At 37.6% G+C, this 13,112-nt stretch overlaps 1 protein-coding gene across 2 annotated transcripts in view; it reads right to left on the bottom strand.

Moving 5' to 3' along the window:
• Nucleotides 1-2,414: 2,414 nt before the first annotated feature.
• Nucleotides 2,415-13,112, bottom strand: part of COL21A1 (collagen type XXI alpha 1 chain) — an 83,932-nt gene continuing 73,234 nt past the window's right edge. For both annotated transcript variants that reach the window (XM_074153465.1, XM_074153466.1), the window contains 8 exons: nucleotides 11,840-11,875; nucleotides 11,099-11,143; nucleotides 8,991-9,023; nucleotides 6,260-6,406; nucleotides 6,107-6,161; nucleotides 5,612-5,812; nucleotides 4,165-4,242; nucleotides 2,415-3,406 (listed from right to left, as the gene is read on the bottom strand). In XM_074153465.1, the coding sequence (XP_074009566.1) occupies nucleotides 3,219-3,406; nucleotides 4,165-4,242; nucleotides 5,612-5,812; nucleotides 6,107-6,161; nucleotides 6,260-6,406; nucleotides 8,991-9,023; nucleotides 11,099-11,143; nucleotides 11,840-11,875 (783 nt within the window). In that variant the 3' untranslated portion in view covers nucleotides 2,415-3,218. The remainder of the gene's footprint in view (nucleotides 3,407-4,164; nucleotides 4,243-5,611; nucleotides 5,813-6,106; nucleotides 6,162-6,259; nucleotides 6,407-8,990; nucleotides 9,024-11,098; nucleotides 11,144-11,839; nucleotides 11,876-13,112) is intronic.

Below are 13,112 nucleotides of genomic sequence, written 5' to 3'. Positions count from 1 at the left end.
CTTCATGCAGATATAGTGAATACTGGGAGGGGGAAGATGCTTGTAAAGAAAATCTCAGGAATCACATAGTAATGACTTCCCCATTGTAAAAATGGACTTAGATTCGCCAGGATACATACATCATGCTCCCTATGAGAAACCTTGCTTATCAACAGAAGAAAATAACCCACAAATATTTTTTATATTAATTCAAGTTTTAAACACTTCAACAGCATCCCAGAAGGCAGTAGTTCTTGAAATGGTTTACTGTCTCTGCTGAATCTGGATTAATAAGATGTATTTTGATTTATCATCTATGCTTTCCTCCTACAGAAAAATATTATAGCCTCTTATATATAGGATCATGATGTATATATAGTCTCATATATATAGGCTCTTATATTATAGGATCCTATATTATAGGATTTTGATTTATCATCTATGCTTTCCTCCTACAGAAAAATATTATAGTCTCTTATATATAGGATCACAATGTATATATAGTCTCTTATATTATAGGATCATGATGGATGGCTATAGGCTGTTTTGTAGAAACAGGCAGGGAAGAAGAGGAAGAGGAGTCACGCTCTATGTTAAGGAGAACCTTGAATGCAGGTTGAGGGAGGTGATTCTGCCCCTCTACTCCACTCTGGTGAGACTCCACCTGGAGCACTGTGTCCAGCTTTGGAGTCCTCAACACAAGAAGGACAGGGAACCGTTGGAACTGGTCCAGCAGAGGGCCACGAAGATGATCAGAGGGATGGAGCACCTCTCCTATGAAGACAGGCTGAGAGAGTTGGGGTTGTTCAGCCTGGAGAAGAGGAGACTCCGGGGAGACCTCATAGCAGCCTTCCATTACCTAAAGGGGACCTACAGGAGAGATGGGGAGGGACTCTTTATCAGGGACTGATAGGATGACGGGTAATGGTTTTAAATTGGAAGAGGGGAGATTTAGATGACATATTAGGAAGAAATTCTTTACTGTGAGGGTGGTAAGACACTGGAACCAGTTGCTTGGGGAAGTTGTGGATGCCCCATCCCTGGAGGTGTTTAAGGCCAGGCTGGATGAGTCTTTGAGCAACCTGGCCTAGTGAGAGGTGTCCCTGCCAATGGCAGGGGGGTTGGAACTCGAAGATCTTCAAGGTCCCTTCCAACCCGAACTGTTCTATGATTACGTGGGTCACTTAAGCCAGCTTCAGATTAACAGAACCTGGTTCTTATGGGTGATTCCACCTATCCTGGTAGGTACATGTTCTTCCACATTTGTTGGAAGAACAATGCATCAGCTCTCATGTCATCCATCAAGTTCCTGGAATGCGTAGGGGACTGCTTCCTCATACAAATGTCAGATGTGCCAACCAGGAATGAGACACTGCTGGACTTGCTACTCACAAACCAAGAAAAGCTGCTTTGTAATATCTCAGTTAGCGATAGCCTTGGCTGCAGTGATCACAATATTGTGCAGTCTGGGATCCTGCTGAGCATGCTGAAGGCTAGTACTAGGACAAAAGTTTTAGATTTTAGAAGAGCAAACTTCAGCTCACTCAGAGCAAAATTGAGAGGGATTGCATGGGAAGCTTCCATGGAAGATAAAGGAGCTAGTGAGGGCTGTGTTCAATTTTGGTTCCCGTGACACAAGAAAGATGTGGACAGCCTGGAGAGAGTTTTAGACTAGGTTTTATGAGATGCTAATGATTGCATTCTGCTATAACCACGGTTGTGGTTTGGCTAAGACACTCACTGCAAGCACCCTTCTGCAGGCCAGAGCTCTGCATGGGCAGCTGGCCACTCTGGCATTTCTTGCCCCGCAGGTGGTGGGAGCCCAGCAGAAAGGTGCTGCTCCCAGGGACGGTGCTTTCTCCAGAGGAAATGGAAGGACGCTGGGGAAAAAGGCACAGTTGCAAGGTGGAACGATTCTTCCATGTATTATCACAGGCATCACTCGTTGACACAGGACACAGGTGATTCTTGCAATCGCTCATCAAACTACCACCAGTTCTTTACAAAATTTTATTTTACCTTGAATGTCAAGCATATTAACAATCTTTGATAGTAGGACACCAGAAAAACAACACATTAGAAAAAGCCACTTATAAAGCATCGATTAAGTTCAATACAAGACTCCTCTGCCTTAATTTAAGAAACAGATTTTAAATTCTCGTGGGAACTGTGACTCTGTAAAAGCAAGCAATACACCTCATTAGCAAAGCATACACATGAAAGTTACACATAACTTGCTTAAAATGAAAAAGGAAACAGCGTAACAAACATTGCAGCTAGTCAGCCAGCAGTTAGACCTTTCTCCTTGTAAACCTGATTCTTCAATTTGGCAACTGCAGTCCTTGGGGAGAAACAGCAAAGGGTATATAACTTAATACATACTTACGCAGAACTGTTACATTGGGGTTGTGCAAATATTTTTTAATTTTTATTTTGGTCAAATCATAGCTACAAGCCAGCTATACCTGGTTTTTTGTTCTTTTTTTATTATTATTTTTAATGCTATTTTCATATAGAATGAATCACCCACATAGAACCTTTTGACATTTTGTAGCTGACAGTACCATCTCCAATAAAACCTTGGCCCTTCTTGAACCAGTAGTTCTACCCTTGCTTTTCACCTTGATTTTAAGCAAAGAGTTGCAAGGCAAAACAGATGATATTACTTCCATAATAAATCCAGATATTTCTCTTCATTTATAAAAATCTGATATATGCTTTCACTCACAGAACACTTGGAGCTATGACATATGAAATGTACACAAGCCAATGAGATTCACACACATATGAAGTCAAAGCCAGCCACATTCTTTCAAAATCAAATACTGTATGTCGGCTGCATGTGAAAAATTTCACAGTAATTTATACCTGACCAATACTATTTAAGGCCTAATCCTGCTCCCAGTGGTATCTCCAGCAATTCTGCAAAGGATTTCAGTGATAACAGAAGTATGATAGGACACTTAAATACTAAATATCAAATATTACAGTTAATTTTATTCCTATTAAAACTGATGCTCTCTTTAAAAACACTTGAGATTCAATTGATGCAAGTTATAAAAACGTTGTGAGAGTTTCTTTTCTAAAGGAATGTGTAACATTTGGGATCCTTATATGTTTATAATGTCAGAGGTACTTTTCTTCCTACTTATGGGATTATTGCTGGTCACCTTCCTGAGACTTGAAAGACCATAAAAGACAAGCACCATACCTATCCCTCTAAAATATTGCCTCACAAATTAATAATTTGGTCCCTTTCTAAATGGATCTCTCCCCACAATTACACTAAAACATAGTGATGGATCACAAATTCCAGGGGGTCCAACCGGTCCTGGCATTCCCGGACTGCCACGATCTCCATCTTTACCGGGCTGCCCACGCTCTCCGGGACGTCCTTCCTTACTCATACCCGGAGGACCTTCAGGACCTTAACAACACACATGAAATAAAAGAATACATTACAGAGTACTTTTACTAAAATGAAAATAAGAGCAAGTATGGACCTACAAGCCCCCTGCTCTTTGATGAAGTATGCAGAATGAGAAAACTTCTTTTTCTGAAAAAGGCGTTTCTTGTCACAAACTGCTTATGTGTTTATATAAACAATGACACCTTATTAAGATATTTTTTTTAAAGCATGTGGAAAACACCTTAAATAAAAATCCTTTTAAAAGGAAATACAAAAAAAAAGATCTACTTTAGTACACTGTTATACTTTATCATATAATCTGGAACCACCGAGGCATGAATCAGAGTCCTCCTATTTCTATTCATTTCTCGGGCTTTGGATCAGGCCCTAATATCTTTTCCAAATGCTCAACTTCGCATTTTGCATGCATACACTGCTTTTAGGAAGAACATTTTCCTTCACTAAGCAATGCTTACAAGTCACATGATTATATCAGGACTCAGTTTTCAGATAACAGCTGACTTCAAGATCCATCTATCACGAAACAGCAGTCTTGGCCACCAATCTCTACAAGACCTGGCTTATATGAAATAGCGTTCTATATGACAATTTAAAAGGCATGCAAGAAACAGGCATTAGCCATAAACCATGTATGATAATTAAGTTGTATAAAAACTATCTAAATTTTTCCAAATTATATCAACATTTTTTCTAAACCACATTCCTTTAGAAATTAATAGCATGTACTGAATCTGCCCAGCTGAACCATCCCTCACCTGGAGGTCCTGGGGGGCCTTGAATCCCAGGAACCCCAATTCCTTGATTGCCCTTTGCGCCATTTTTCCCTGGTAGTCCTGTGAATTAACAAACACATGTATATCTTCATACACTAAGAATATTTTCATCCAACGAATTAGGAAGTCAGTATTTGATAATTCTTATTGAATAAAAATGTAATAGTTCAAAAGCAAATAATGGGATGTAAAATAAACATTTCCTTGTAACCTGCACAATGTAACTGGGTTCTAAATTATCACCATTTCTACTGAATTAAGAGCTGATAGAGCACCTGTTGAGGCCACTGTGAGTTGAGGGAACACATGATGAGAAATTAAGAAATTTGCTGTCATTGCCTTTCCATTGTCCAAGTTTTTAAGAAGTTATATGCAGGAAGGGTAAGGTATTTACCACAGTCCTGTGGAATACAGAATATACAGACAATCTCCTACAACATACAGCAGAATTAAATCTCCACCAAAGAAATATTGAGAGAGGCGAAATATGTGCTCTCTTACACTAGTACAACCAATAAATTCAGTTTCTTCATAGAAACAAATATGTATTTTTCCAACTCTTATGGAATAGAACTGTTAGTGTCAGCTCCAGAGGAAAACAGCACATTTGCCTGCCTACCCTTGGCACATTACTAGTTATCTGTAATTCATACAGCTTTCCTGATCATTTTGATGCTTTAGGAAACGCAGGTGCTGCTGGGATATTTACCATTATGGACTTCATTCACCCAGCCTCTTGGTCTAGTTCAAGACTATATATGCATACTTAACTTAAAGTCTGCAAATACATCACAGAAATCAGTTGGAATACTCGGATGGATGAGTTACCCGAAAGCATAAACCTTAGCTTGCTTAAAAAAGAAACTAGAATGTTTAAGAAAAGCATAAAGAAAGGAGTAAAAATCCTTATGAGATAAAAAGAAAGAAAGGAGAAAAACCCAGGAAATCAGAGGGAGTATAAAGGTTGTCGCATGTCAAAAATCAGCCTAGAGGGTAGCAGATATTAAACAGACAGTGAATAAATACTGTTCTTTAAAATAGCAGAAACAAAGAAGTTTGGAAGAAAAGAAGCCAGAAACATGGAAACAGACTAAAATCCATGTCTAAGCATTTTTGATCTAAAAAAAGTTTAATTGAAATGCAGTTTAAAACATTTACAGGAGATTAAGAATTCTCTAAGAAGATCAAAACAAGGTTTGACTATGGTAGAACTGAACACTAGCTATCTTGTTGCATTCTTATATTTTCTCTTCTTCTGACATGCGTTCTTTGTAAGTGGTGAAACATTTACATTAGACCATGTCATCAATTACACTTTGTGATACAAACCCAGCTATTCCCTTACTCCACCCTGCACTAATCCCATTCAAAACTGGAAGCAGGAAAGAGTCATAACGGCCATCAGCACCGTGACACATGCACACAATACCTCTTGTCCCACGAGCCCCGGGGCGACCTGGGATGCCTGTCAGCCCTGGAATGCCATCGTTTCCAGGTAAACCAGGAAATCCTCTTGGGCCTTCAGGGCCTCTTGGACCTGGTGGTCCTGGAAGTCCTGGGGAAGCACTTTGGGACTGACAGTGGTTACAGTTTTGTAGCCTTCCACTCTGGAGGATGGCAGGCAACTGGGCTGGGAGAATTCAAACAAAAAATTGCTTAGAGTGTTGTAACAATGCAATATAAAAATATTGCCCCTAGCCACTAACACAACAGTAGTTTCCTCTCCTTAGACAATATGATGCCTTTAGAAAAGATAGTGAAGTATGCACCCTATGGTATGGAAATGTGTTTCCACACCTGCAGGAAAACAAGTGATAAATCAGTAATACTGATCTTACTCTCAAGAAAGCATCTTTGTAATTATCAGGAAATTTCTTTAGCAATTTAAACAAGGAAAGAACAGTAAAAAGGTTTTGAAACTTACTTCTCAGTACATCTGAACACACCTGTCGAATAAATTCTTCTGAAAATTCTCGTGCCTGAATTGAACAGAGAACAGTTTAAAAGAGCAGAGAGCATGCATTTGCTTGGGGTTTTTAAGGTACCCAAAATGACAAGTTTGAGATCCTATACATACAGGTTTTCCATCTGATCCAGGTGGTCCCGGGGGTCCTGTGTCTCCTGGCTGACCTCTGAGACCAGGAGGTCCAACCAAACCCTGGATACCGGATTCTCCTTTTTGCCCATTGATGCCTCGAACACCTGGATCTCCTTTCTCACCTTTCTGGAATGAAAACCAGTGAAAAGCCAATCGTATCTTCACAGACTATTTGGAAGCTAGGTAGCACCAAGCAAACATATTCCGGGAAAATCTTAATTGATAATCTTCATAAAATGAATATAAGTTGTCCCTGAAAATTAACTTGATACTGATAAGATCTATTTCACTAAAACGTACTGAAGTTTTCAGATCCTTTAGTAACTTTCTCAGATTCAATTATTTACCAAGTATAACTAGAAATAAATTACCATTATTGTCTTTTTAACCTGAAGGACCCATTTTACTTACTAATAAATATAAAACAAAATAGTCTTCCTTATTAACATATGGAAGGAAAGGCTTTATTCACTTTTTCATGAGAATTATGTCATTTGTTACAGTACATTAAAATCCTTAGAAGACTGGAAAAATTAGAAGTGAAATTCTGGCATCACTGAAGTTCTTGGCAAACTTACTATAATAATCAAGACTTCTACCCTATGCCTGTAGTGTATAAGATAAAAGAAAAAAATAGTTTGATTTCAGTTAGGGAGTTTTTGTTGGTTTTTTTCTCACTTCATTTATTCACCATATTATTGGTAAGAACTGTAGTCCATTTGCTTCACTGGAAATGGTGGAAGTAATACAGAAAATGTTTTGATATATCTTCATCAAAACAATGGTTCTTCTATGTATGGAATTACCAATTGCAATAGTTCATGTGGAACTCTTTCCCTATGCTGCAGCCAAAAAAAAAACATATCTGTACAATGTAATTTGCTACGTGTCCAAGATTAAAGCTAGTATACTATGTTTGCTCCCTGGTGAGTTTTTTCCTTCCATTTTTGCACAGCTTCTGCATAATGTTATCAGTTGCTTCAAAACTTTCTTTCACCCTTTCCAACTATTTTGGATGGAATTATGGAAACAAGGCAGCAGGATTACTATATATCACAAGACAATAATGCAGGTTTAAGAAGCACTCAGGCATACGGTCTTTATAGATTTCTACTGAATTTTAAATTATGGTATTCATTACTTCGTAGCCTTCTATATAGCATTTATCAAAATTCTTTAAATCAGAAAAATTCAAAGCTTTCTGGCTTGGTCTGAATTAGTAACAACGCCCAGAGCTGTCAGTGAATGATACAATGATTACAGGGTAGCAACTTCAAATCCAGTATTGGATTACTCAGTTTTATGCAGAGAGCTACCCGCTAAAATAAGGCAGGCAGTTTTTCCTCTTAAAAAAAAAAGAAAAAAAACCAAACAAAACAAAACAAAAAACAGAGAAATGAGACCAAATGTGACAGATGTCAGTCAAGTGCCTGTGAGTACTGCTGGAAAGATGGTCCACCAGTAAGGTGCCATGCACGAACTGAACAGCAATCCATACCCACTTCCCACTTCAAAAGTTACACACTAGTTCAGAACTGACTTTTTCAAGGTTGTAATTGTATTTTATTTTCTTGATCCTGTCAACTTGAATGTTGTAGTCACAGACGATTGATACTCTTAGTTACACCATGTAGATTTGCACTTGCTCATTTCTACTACATAATTACAAATTTTCATTTAACAGGGTCAGCAAGGCTCAGAGATAAACATATGGAGCATATGTAACTGCCTGTGGCTATATTAGAAGCTATATGTGTTGGGATCTGAAAATCATGGTGTTCTTGCAGCTACAAGTTACTTAATTTTAATTACTTTTACAACTACGGACTATGTTTACATAAAAGACATCTGACTTGCAAGTTGATTTATTTGGGATAAATGTTAAAGGGGCTAGAAAGCATTAAGAACCAGTGAAATATTGAGAAAATGGTATCTATTGTAGAAGAACATTACAGGCAAGAAGCCAGTGTAAAAACACCAGGACAAAACGCTGGAAGCATCAGCACAACCGCCTGCAGAGCTTGCCAAAAAGCAAATGAAACTGCTGAGGGAACATTTTCTGCAGTAAATCTTGGTCTTGTAATACTCAGCCACATCCCATGCGTGGCCTTGTTTGTTGACCCTTGCTATTGGCAAAGAAAACAAAAAAAAAGGAAGAGAGCTCAATAAGAGGATATATTGATCCTATATTGATCTCTACCTTAAATTCCCCTCATTTGTTGACTGCCAAAAAGAGTGAAGGTATACAAGAAGGATCTTCTTTGTGTATCCTGTTCTTTATTTTTGTACCCTGCCCTGCTAATATTGGCTGCTGCTAAGCAATATGGATCATTTTGATCAAGTATTCTGTATTCTTTTATGAATATATTTTTATTTTTCAATGAACTTAGAATCTCTAGATCTTTTCTCTTTAATTATTTGCTTCTTCAACTAGATCCTCTTGTTTTGTTTGTTTGTTTAATTCTCTTAAAGTATATACTTGGCTTTAATTATTTTTTTAATCTTGCTTTTAATGAAATATTTCACTATGCCACTTTTTAATGAATACCTCTCTCTTCTCTGATATTTCTCAATTCATTTTTCTTCTGTTGCTTATAGAGATGTGAGTACGGAAATAGGACTGTAAACACACACTTTATAGATCACATAATTTGCAGAAAAAAAATGGAATAATTTTGTAATACTGAATTTGTCATTACCAAATACTTACCTCTCCTCGTTCTCCACTCAATCCTTCTACTCCCTTTAGGAATTAATATGAAAAAAAAAAATTTAAAAATCAAGGTGAGCCAAATTACTTGGAATAAAAAAAATAATATTTTTGTATTTGTTTTCAATAATTAATTACAAATGCCAATTTTTAAAGATTCTGTGACTGCTGTTTGTACAATAAACCTAACTGCATATAGGGATGAAAAACGTGCATCATGGTGAATTAACACTTTGGTAATACCTTTAATATCATATACCAAAAGGATAAATTTGGAATATATCATACATAATCTAAACAAACAGACATAATAAAGACATACAGACAATACCTTATTCACTTGACAAAAGAAGAAAGAAATAAAATTTTGTGTTCTAGCAAAAGGAAACTCCTGATTCTACCTGTTTAATACTGTCTCACTACACAGAAGTCAAGTTCAGAGCCTTTGAAATACAAACTCTAGCCAGTTTGTAAGCCAGATTTTGCATGTTGGCCAATGGTTTCGGTGTCATTTCTGCCAAATGGCTCAATAGTGTTATTGATCATTAAGTTCCATGGCAAGATGGCAGCTCAGCACAGGCTTTTTCACTTCCCTGATATTGTATCTTTGAGAAGTCCTGGAGGGTTGAGAAACTTTGGAGGGACCTAGTGTTGTCTACCAGAAGTATCTGAATGACTGATTTTTTGGTTGCTGACCAAACTAGATAAGCAGGGGAAACAATTTTATTCTGTATAATTTTTTCAACTTTCTCAAAAAAAACCAACAAAAAAGCACAAGCAACAGCAATTCAGTTGCATCATTCTGTCTGGAAAAAAAAAATATTTTCTTTCACTATCACTTTGTTTTACCTTATGAGTAAAATAATAAATATATGAAAAATTTGTCCATTATTTGCAAAAGGAAAAAACAGAAAGTTTGATTTGTAAAATGGTAGAGTAGGACATTGCATTTGGTTGCATTTGGCCTTTTTTTTAAAAACGATTTCTTTTCAACAGTATCTGCTCAGCTTTACGACCAGACTCCTGTCAACCTACGCACCCCTGAAAGTGATAAAACTAGGCTAACATACAATCTAGATCTCCTGCCCATGCTCCACTGGCATCAACTCCTTCTGGCTAGACAGGCAGCTGTATCAATGTCGTAATTCTGAAAAAAGCAACAGTGACTTCCTTCCAAGTCTAGTTTTAGATATGTACCTCTAACAAATACTTCTCTGTTTAGACACAACAGAGATTATGCAGTTAACAAGCATTTATAAATACTAACAGTTATTTTCTGTGGTATAACAAGATAGCCAACTATGACACAATCGGAATACATTGGCCCAGAGTTAAAGAGAAACAACTGGATCTCACTGATTTGCAGCTGAAACAGGAAACATCTGTAATTTATGAGCACAGAAGATGTCAATAATGACTCCCAGTATAGTCTAGGAGGTAAGGAACTACATGAAAGTTTAGCATGGTACATGCGAAATTTTAACATCTCAAGCACCACCCTTAAAACCTTTACACAAAAGTAAATTTGTGCTGTTATCTGCATTTTTCATTATTTATAATTGTTTCATGAAAATCTTCCATAATTAAGGATTTAATAAAATAATTCAGAACAATGTAGCTCTGGTCTGTTTCTCAAGATATAATATCCCGGAACCACAGAAACATATAGGTTGGAAGGGACCTCCAAGGGTTTAACTTCCTTTTCAGAACAGATCCAACTGGAGCAGGCTGCTCACCATCCTGTCCAGACAGCTTTTGCTACAACCTCTGCGAGCAGCCTGCTCCAGTGTTTGACCACCCTCAAAGAAAAATGCTTTTCCCATGTATCATGTTGGGATTTCCTGCGTTCCAACGTGTGTCCATTTCCTCTCATCCTTCCACCGCGCACAGCCGAGAAAAGCGTGGCTCCATCCTCTGTGTGTGTGTTGTATTTGTTATTTTAAAAATGCTAAGGTTGCTTAAGAGATAATTTATATAACTATATAATCATGTTATACATAAATATATTTCACCTGATGCAAAGAACTATCTATGTTGATAGAAGTAATCTTAAGGAAAAAAATATGACTTATGGCTCTCTTGCACTAGGATCACTATTTTAACAGTACCTGTAAGCCTGGATTTCCTTGTCTTCCTTTTTCGCCTTTCAGTCCCTTCAGAAAAGAAGCACATTTTCTTAAAATATACATTTATCTGGGAGATGTAATCAAACTATCAAAAATAACACAAAGAGGTAAACTCTAAAATCTCATCCTCAACCAGGCCAAATCAATCCGAAAAGTCACTCTTCAAGAGTTCAGAACAGAAACTGTGCAGAAGGATGCAATTTCTGCTCTGAACGCAGAGGAGCCAAGTCAGGATCTGAGCAGTGGCATGATACTCTTCTTCTTCTTGTAGGTATTTCCATGACTTTTAGATAACAAGGAGGAAAATCACACTTGTTATAATATAGCAGGTAGGCAAAGGCCAGGTGGCGTCACTTTGACTATGAGCGTTTATGTGATCCCGCAGTGCCTGGGGCAGGCAGGGACAGAAACCCATGCCAGGACAGTGCTGGGGCACGTCCCAGGCCCCTGGGGGAGCAGCACAACCCACACCCCTGAGCCCACACCATTGCTAGGACCACACAGCTCTGCGCCAAATGTCAATAGCCTGCTCAGCCCCAGAAACACAGCTGGAAATTCATACGGGGAGTACTGGGCAGTTTTCCTTGAAGAACAGCTCACTGCTGCTATTCTTCAAGCAAATCTTCTGCGGAGCTTAATCTTAAAAAAACCTCCAGAATTAACACCTAAGACTTGTATTAATAGGGTTGCCAGATGATATCATTAGAAACAAAGTTAATATACCTGGATACCACTTTCACCTGGGTTTCCTTTGTCCCCCTGTAAAATATTAGAAGAAAAGTCTCCATTGCAACATGATTCATCTCAAAGACATATAGCCTGTGTTTTATTTTAACACAATAAATACAAGAGAAGCATCTAATAGCTTTTATTTATAGTGAATGAAAACAAATCACATTATCCCCATGTATGCAAACTGAGAAAAGTACAGAAAGTTATACTAAAAAGGGAATCTGTCATAGAAAGCACTATCAAAAAGAAAAGTGGATACTCATATACTGCGTTAAAATTTAAAAATACAACATAATGAGGTGGCAAATCCAGCTGGATTTTATCCACTCGGTGTATGGGAGTGGAGAAGATGTAGGCAGGGAGGGGAGGGGGACAGTATTTCTGATGGGTTAAATTTCATCTGAATGCTAACCACTAAGTATGCTTGCCTTCACCCACAGAGAAGAGAGTATAAATAATTTCTGTAACACTTAGCGTAAACCCATTGAATGCAGAAGTCATAAATGACACACCAAAGAAAAAATATTTTTTTAAATCAGAAAAAAAAATATTAATCAAAACTGTGTAAGGATAAAGTTCCATTTTCAATCACTCCTTTTGACTTTCTTTGAAATGTTCACAGTAAGTAAACATTAGTGGGGCAATTTGCAATCAGATGGTGCAAATGGTACTTAAAAAGGTATGCAGGTATGTGGGTTTATCAAGTTGCCTGAACACCATTTAACTGACACTGGTGAGAAACAGGCACCTCGCAAAAACCTTTCATGCTATTAATGGCCGAGGTATAAAAGACTTACTCCCAGAACATGCCTATCTCTCTTCATTGATTGAAAAGGAAACTTAAAGTTATGGGAGATGGCTCCTGCCCTAACTCTGACCCTTAAATCAGTGTGACTCTGTTTAAACAGACATGAATCAAAATGTTGGGCAGCAACCACAGCAAATCGTGAAACAAAAGACAGATCAACAGGGGGTGTGCAAAACTGCATTTAATAAAGAAAAGAATTAGGATGGAATTTTTTTGATCTGTTTTGCCAGTTTTCTTGTAAGAGCCAAATGTGTTTGCTTGGTTTTTGAAAAAGAGAATATTTACTTAAATGCTAAATAGTAATAAAAGAGGAGATTTGGGCCATGGCAAATATTTTCCTGATCAAAAATCCCAGAACATAAGAGGATATTTATGCCTGCTGTATTTGGTTGCATTGTACTTGAATGTAAAGTATTTGGTTTGATTTCAAGTTTTAAGAGGTTTCACTTTTACTGT

This window comes from Numenius arquata, chromosome 9 (genome assembly GCF_964106895.1).
Source record: "Numenius arquata chromosome 9, bNumArq3.hap1.1, whole genome shotgun sequence".
Lineage (NCBI taxonomy): Eukaryota > Metazoa > Chordata > Aves > Charadriiformes > Scolopacidae > Numenius > Numenius arquata.
This window is presented reverse-complemented; position numbering and strand designations above follow the sequence as displayed.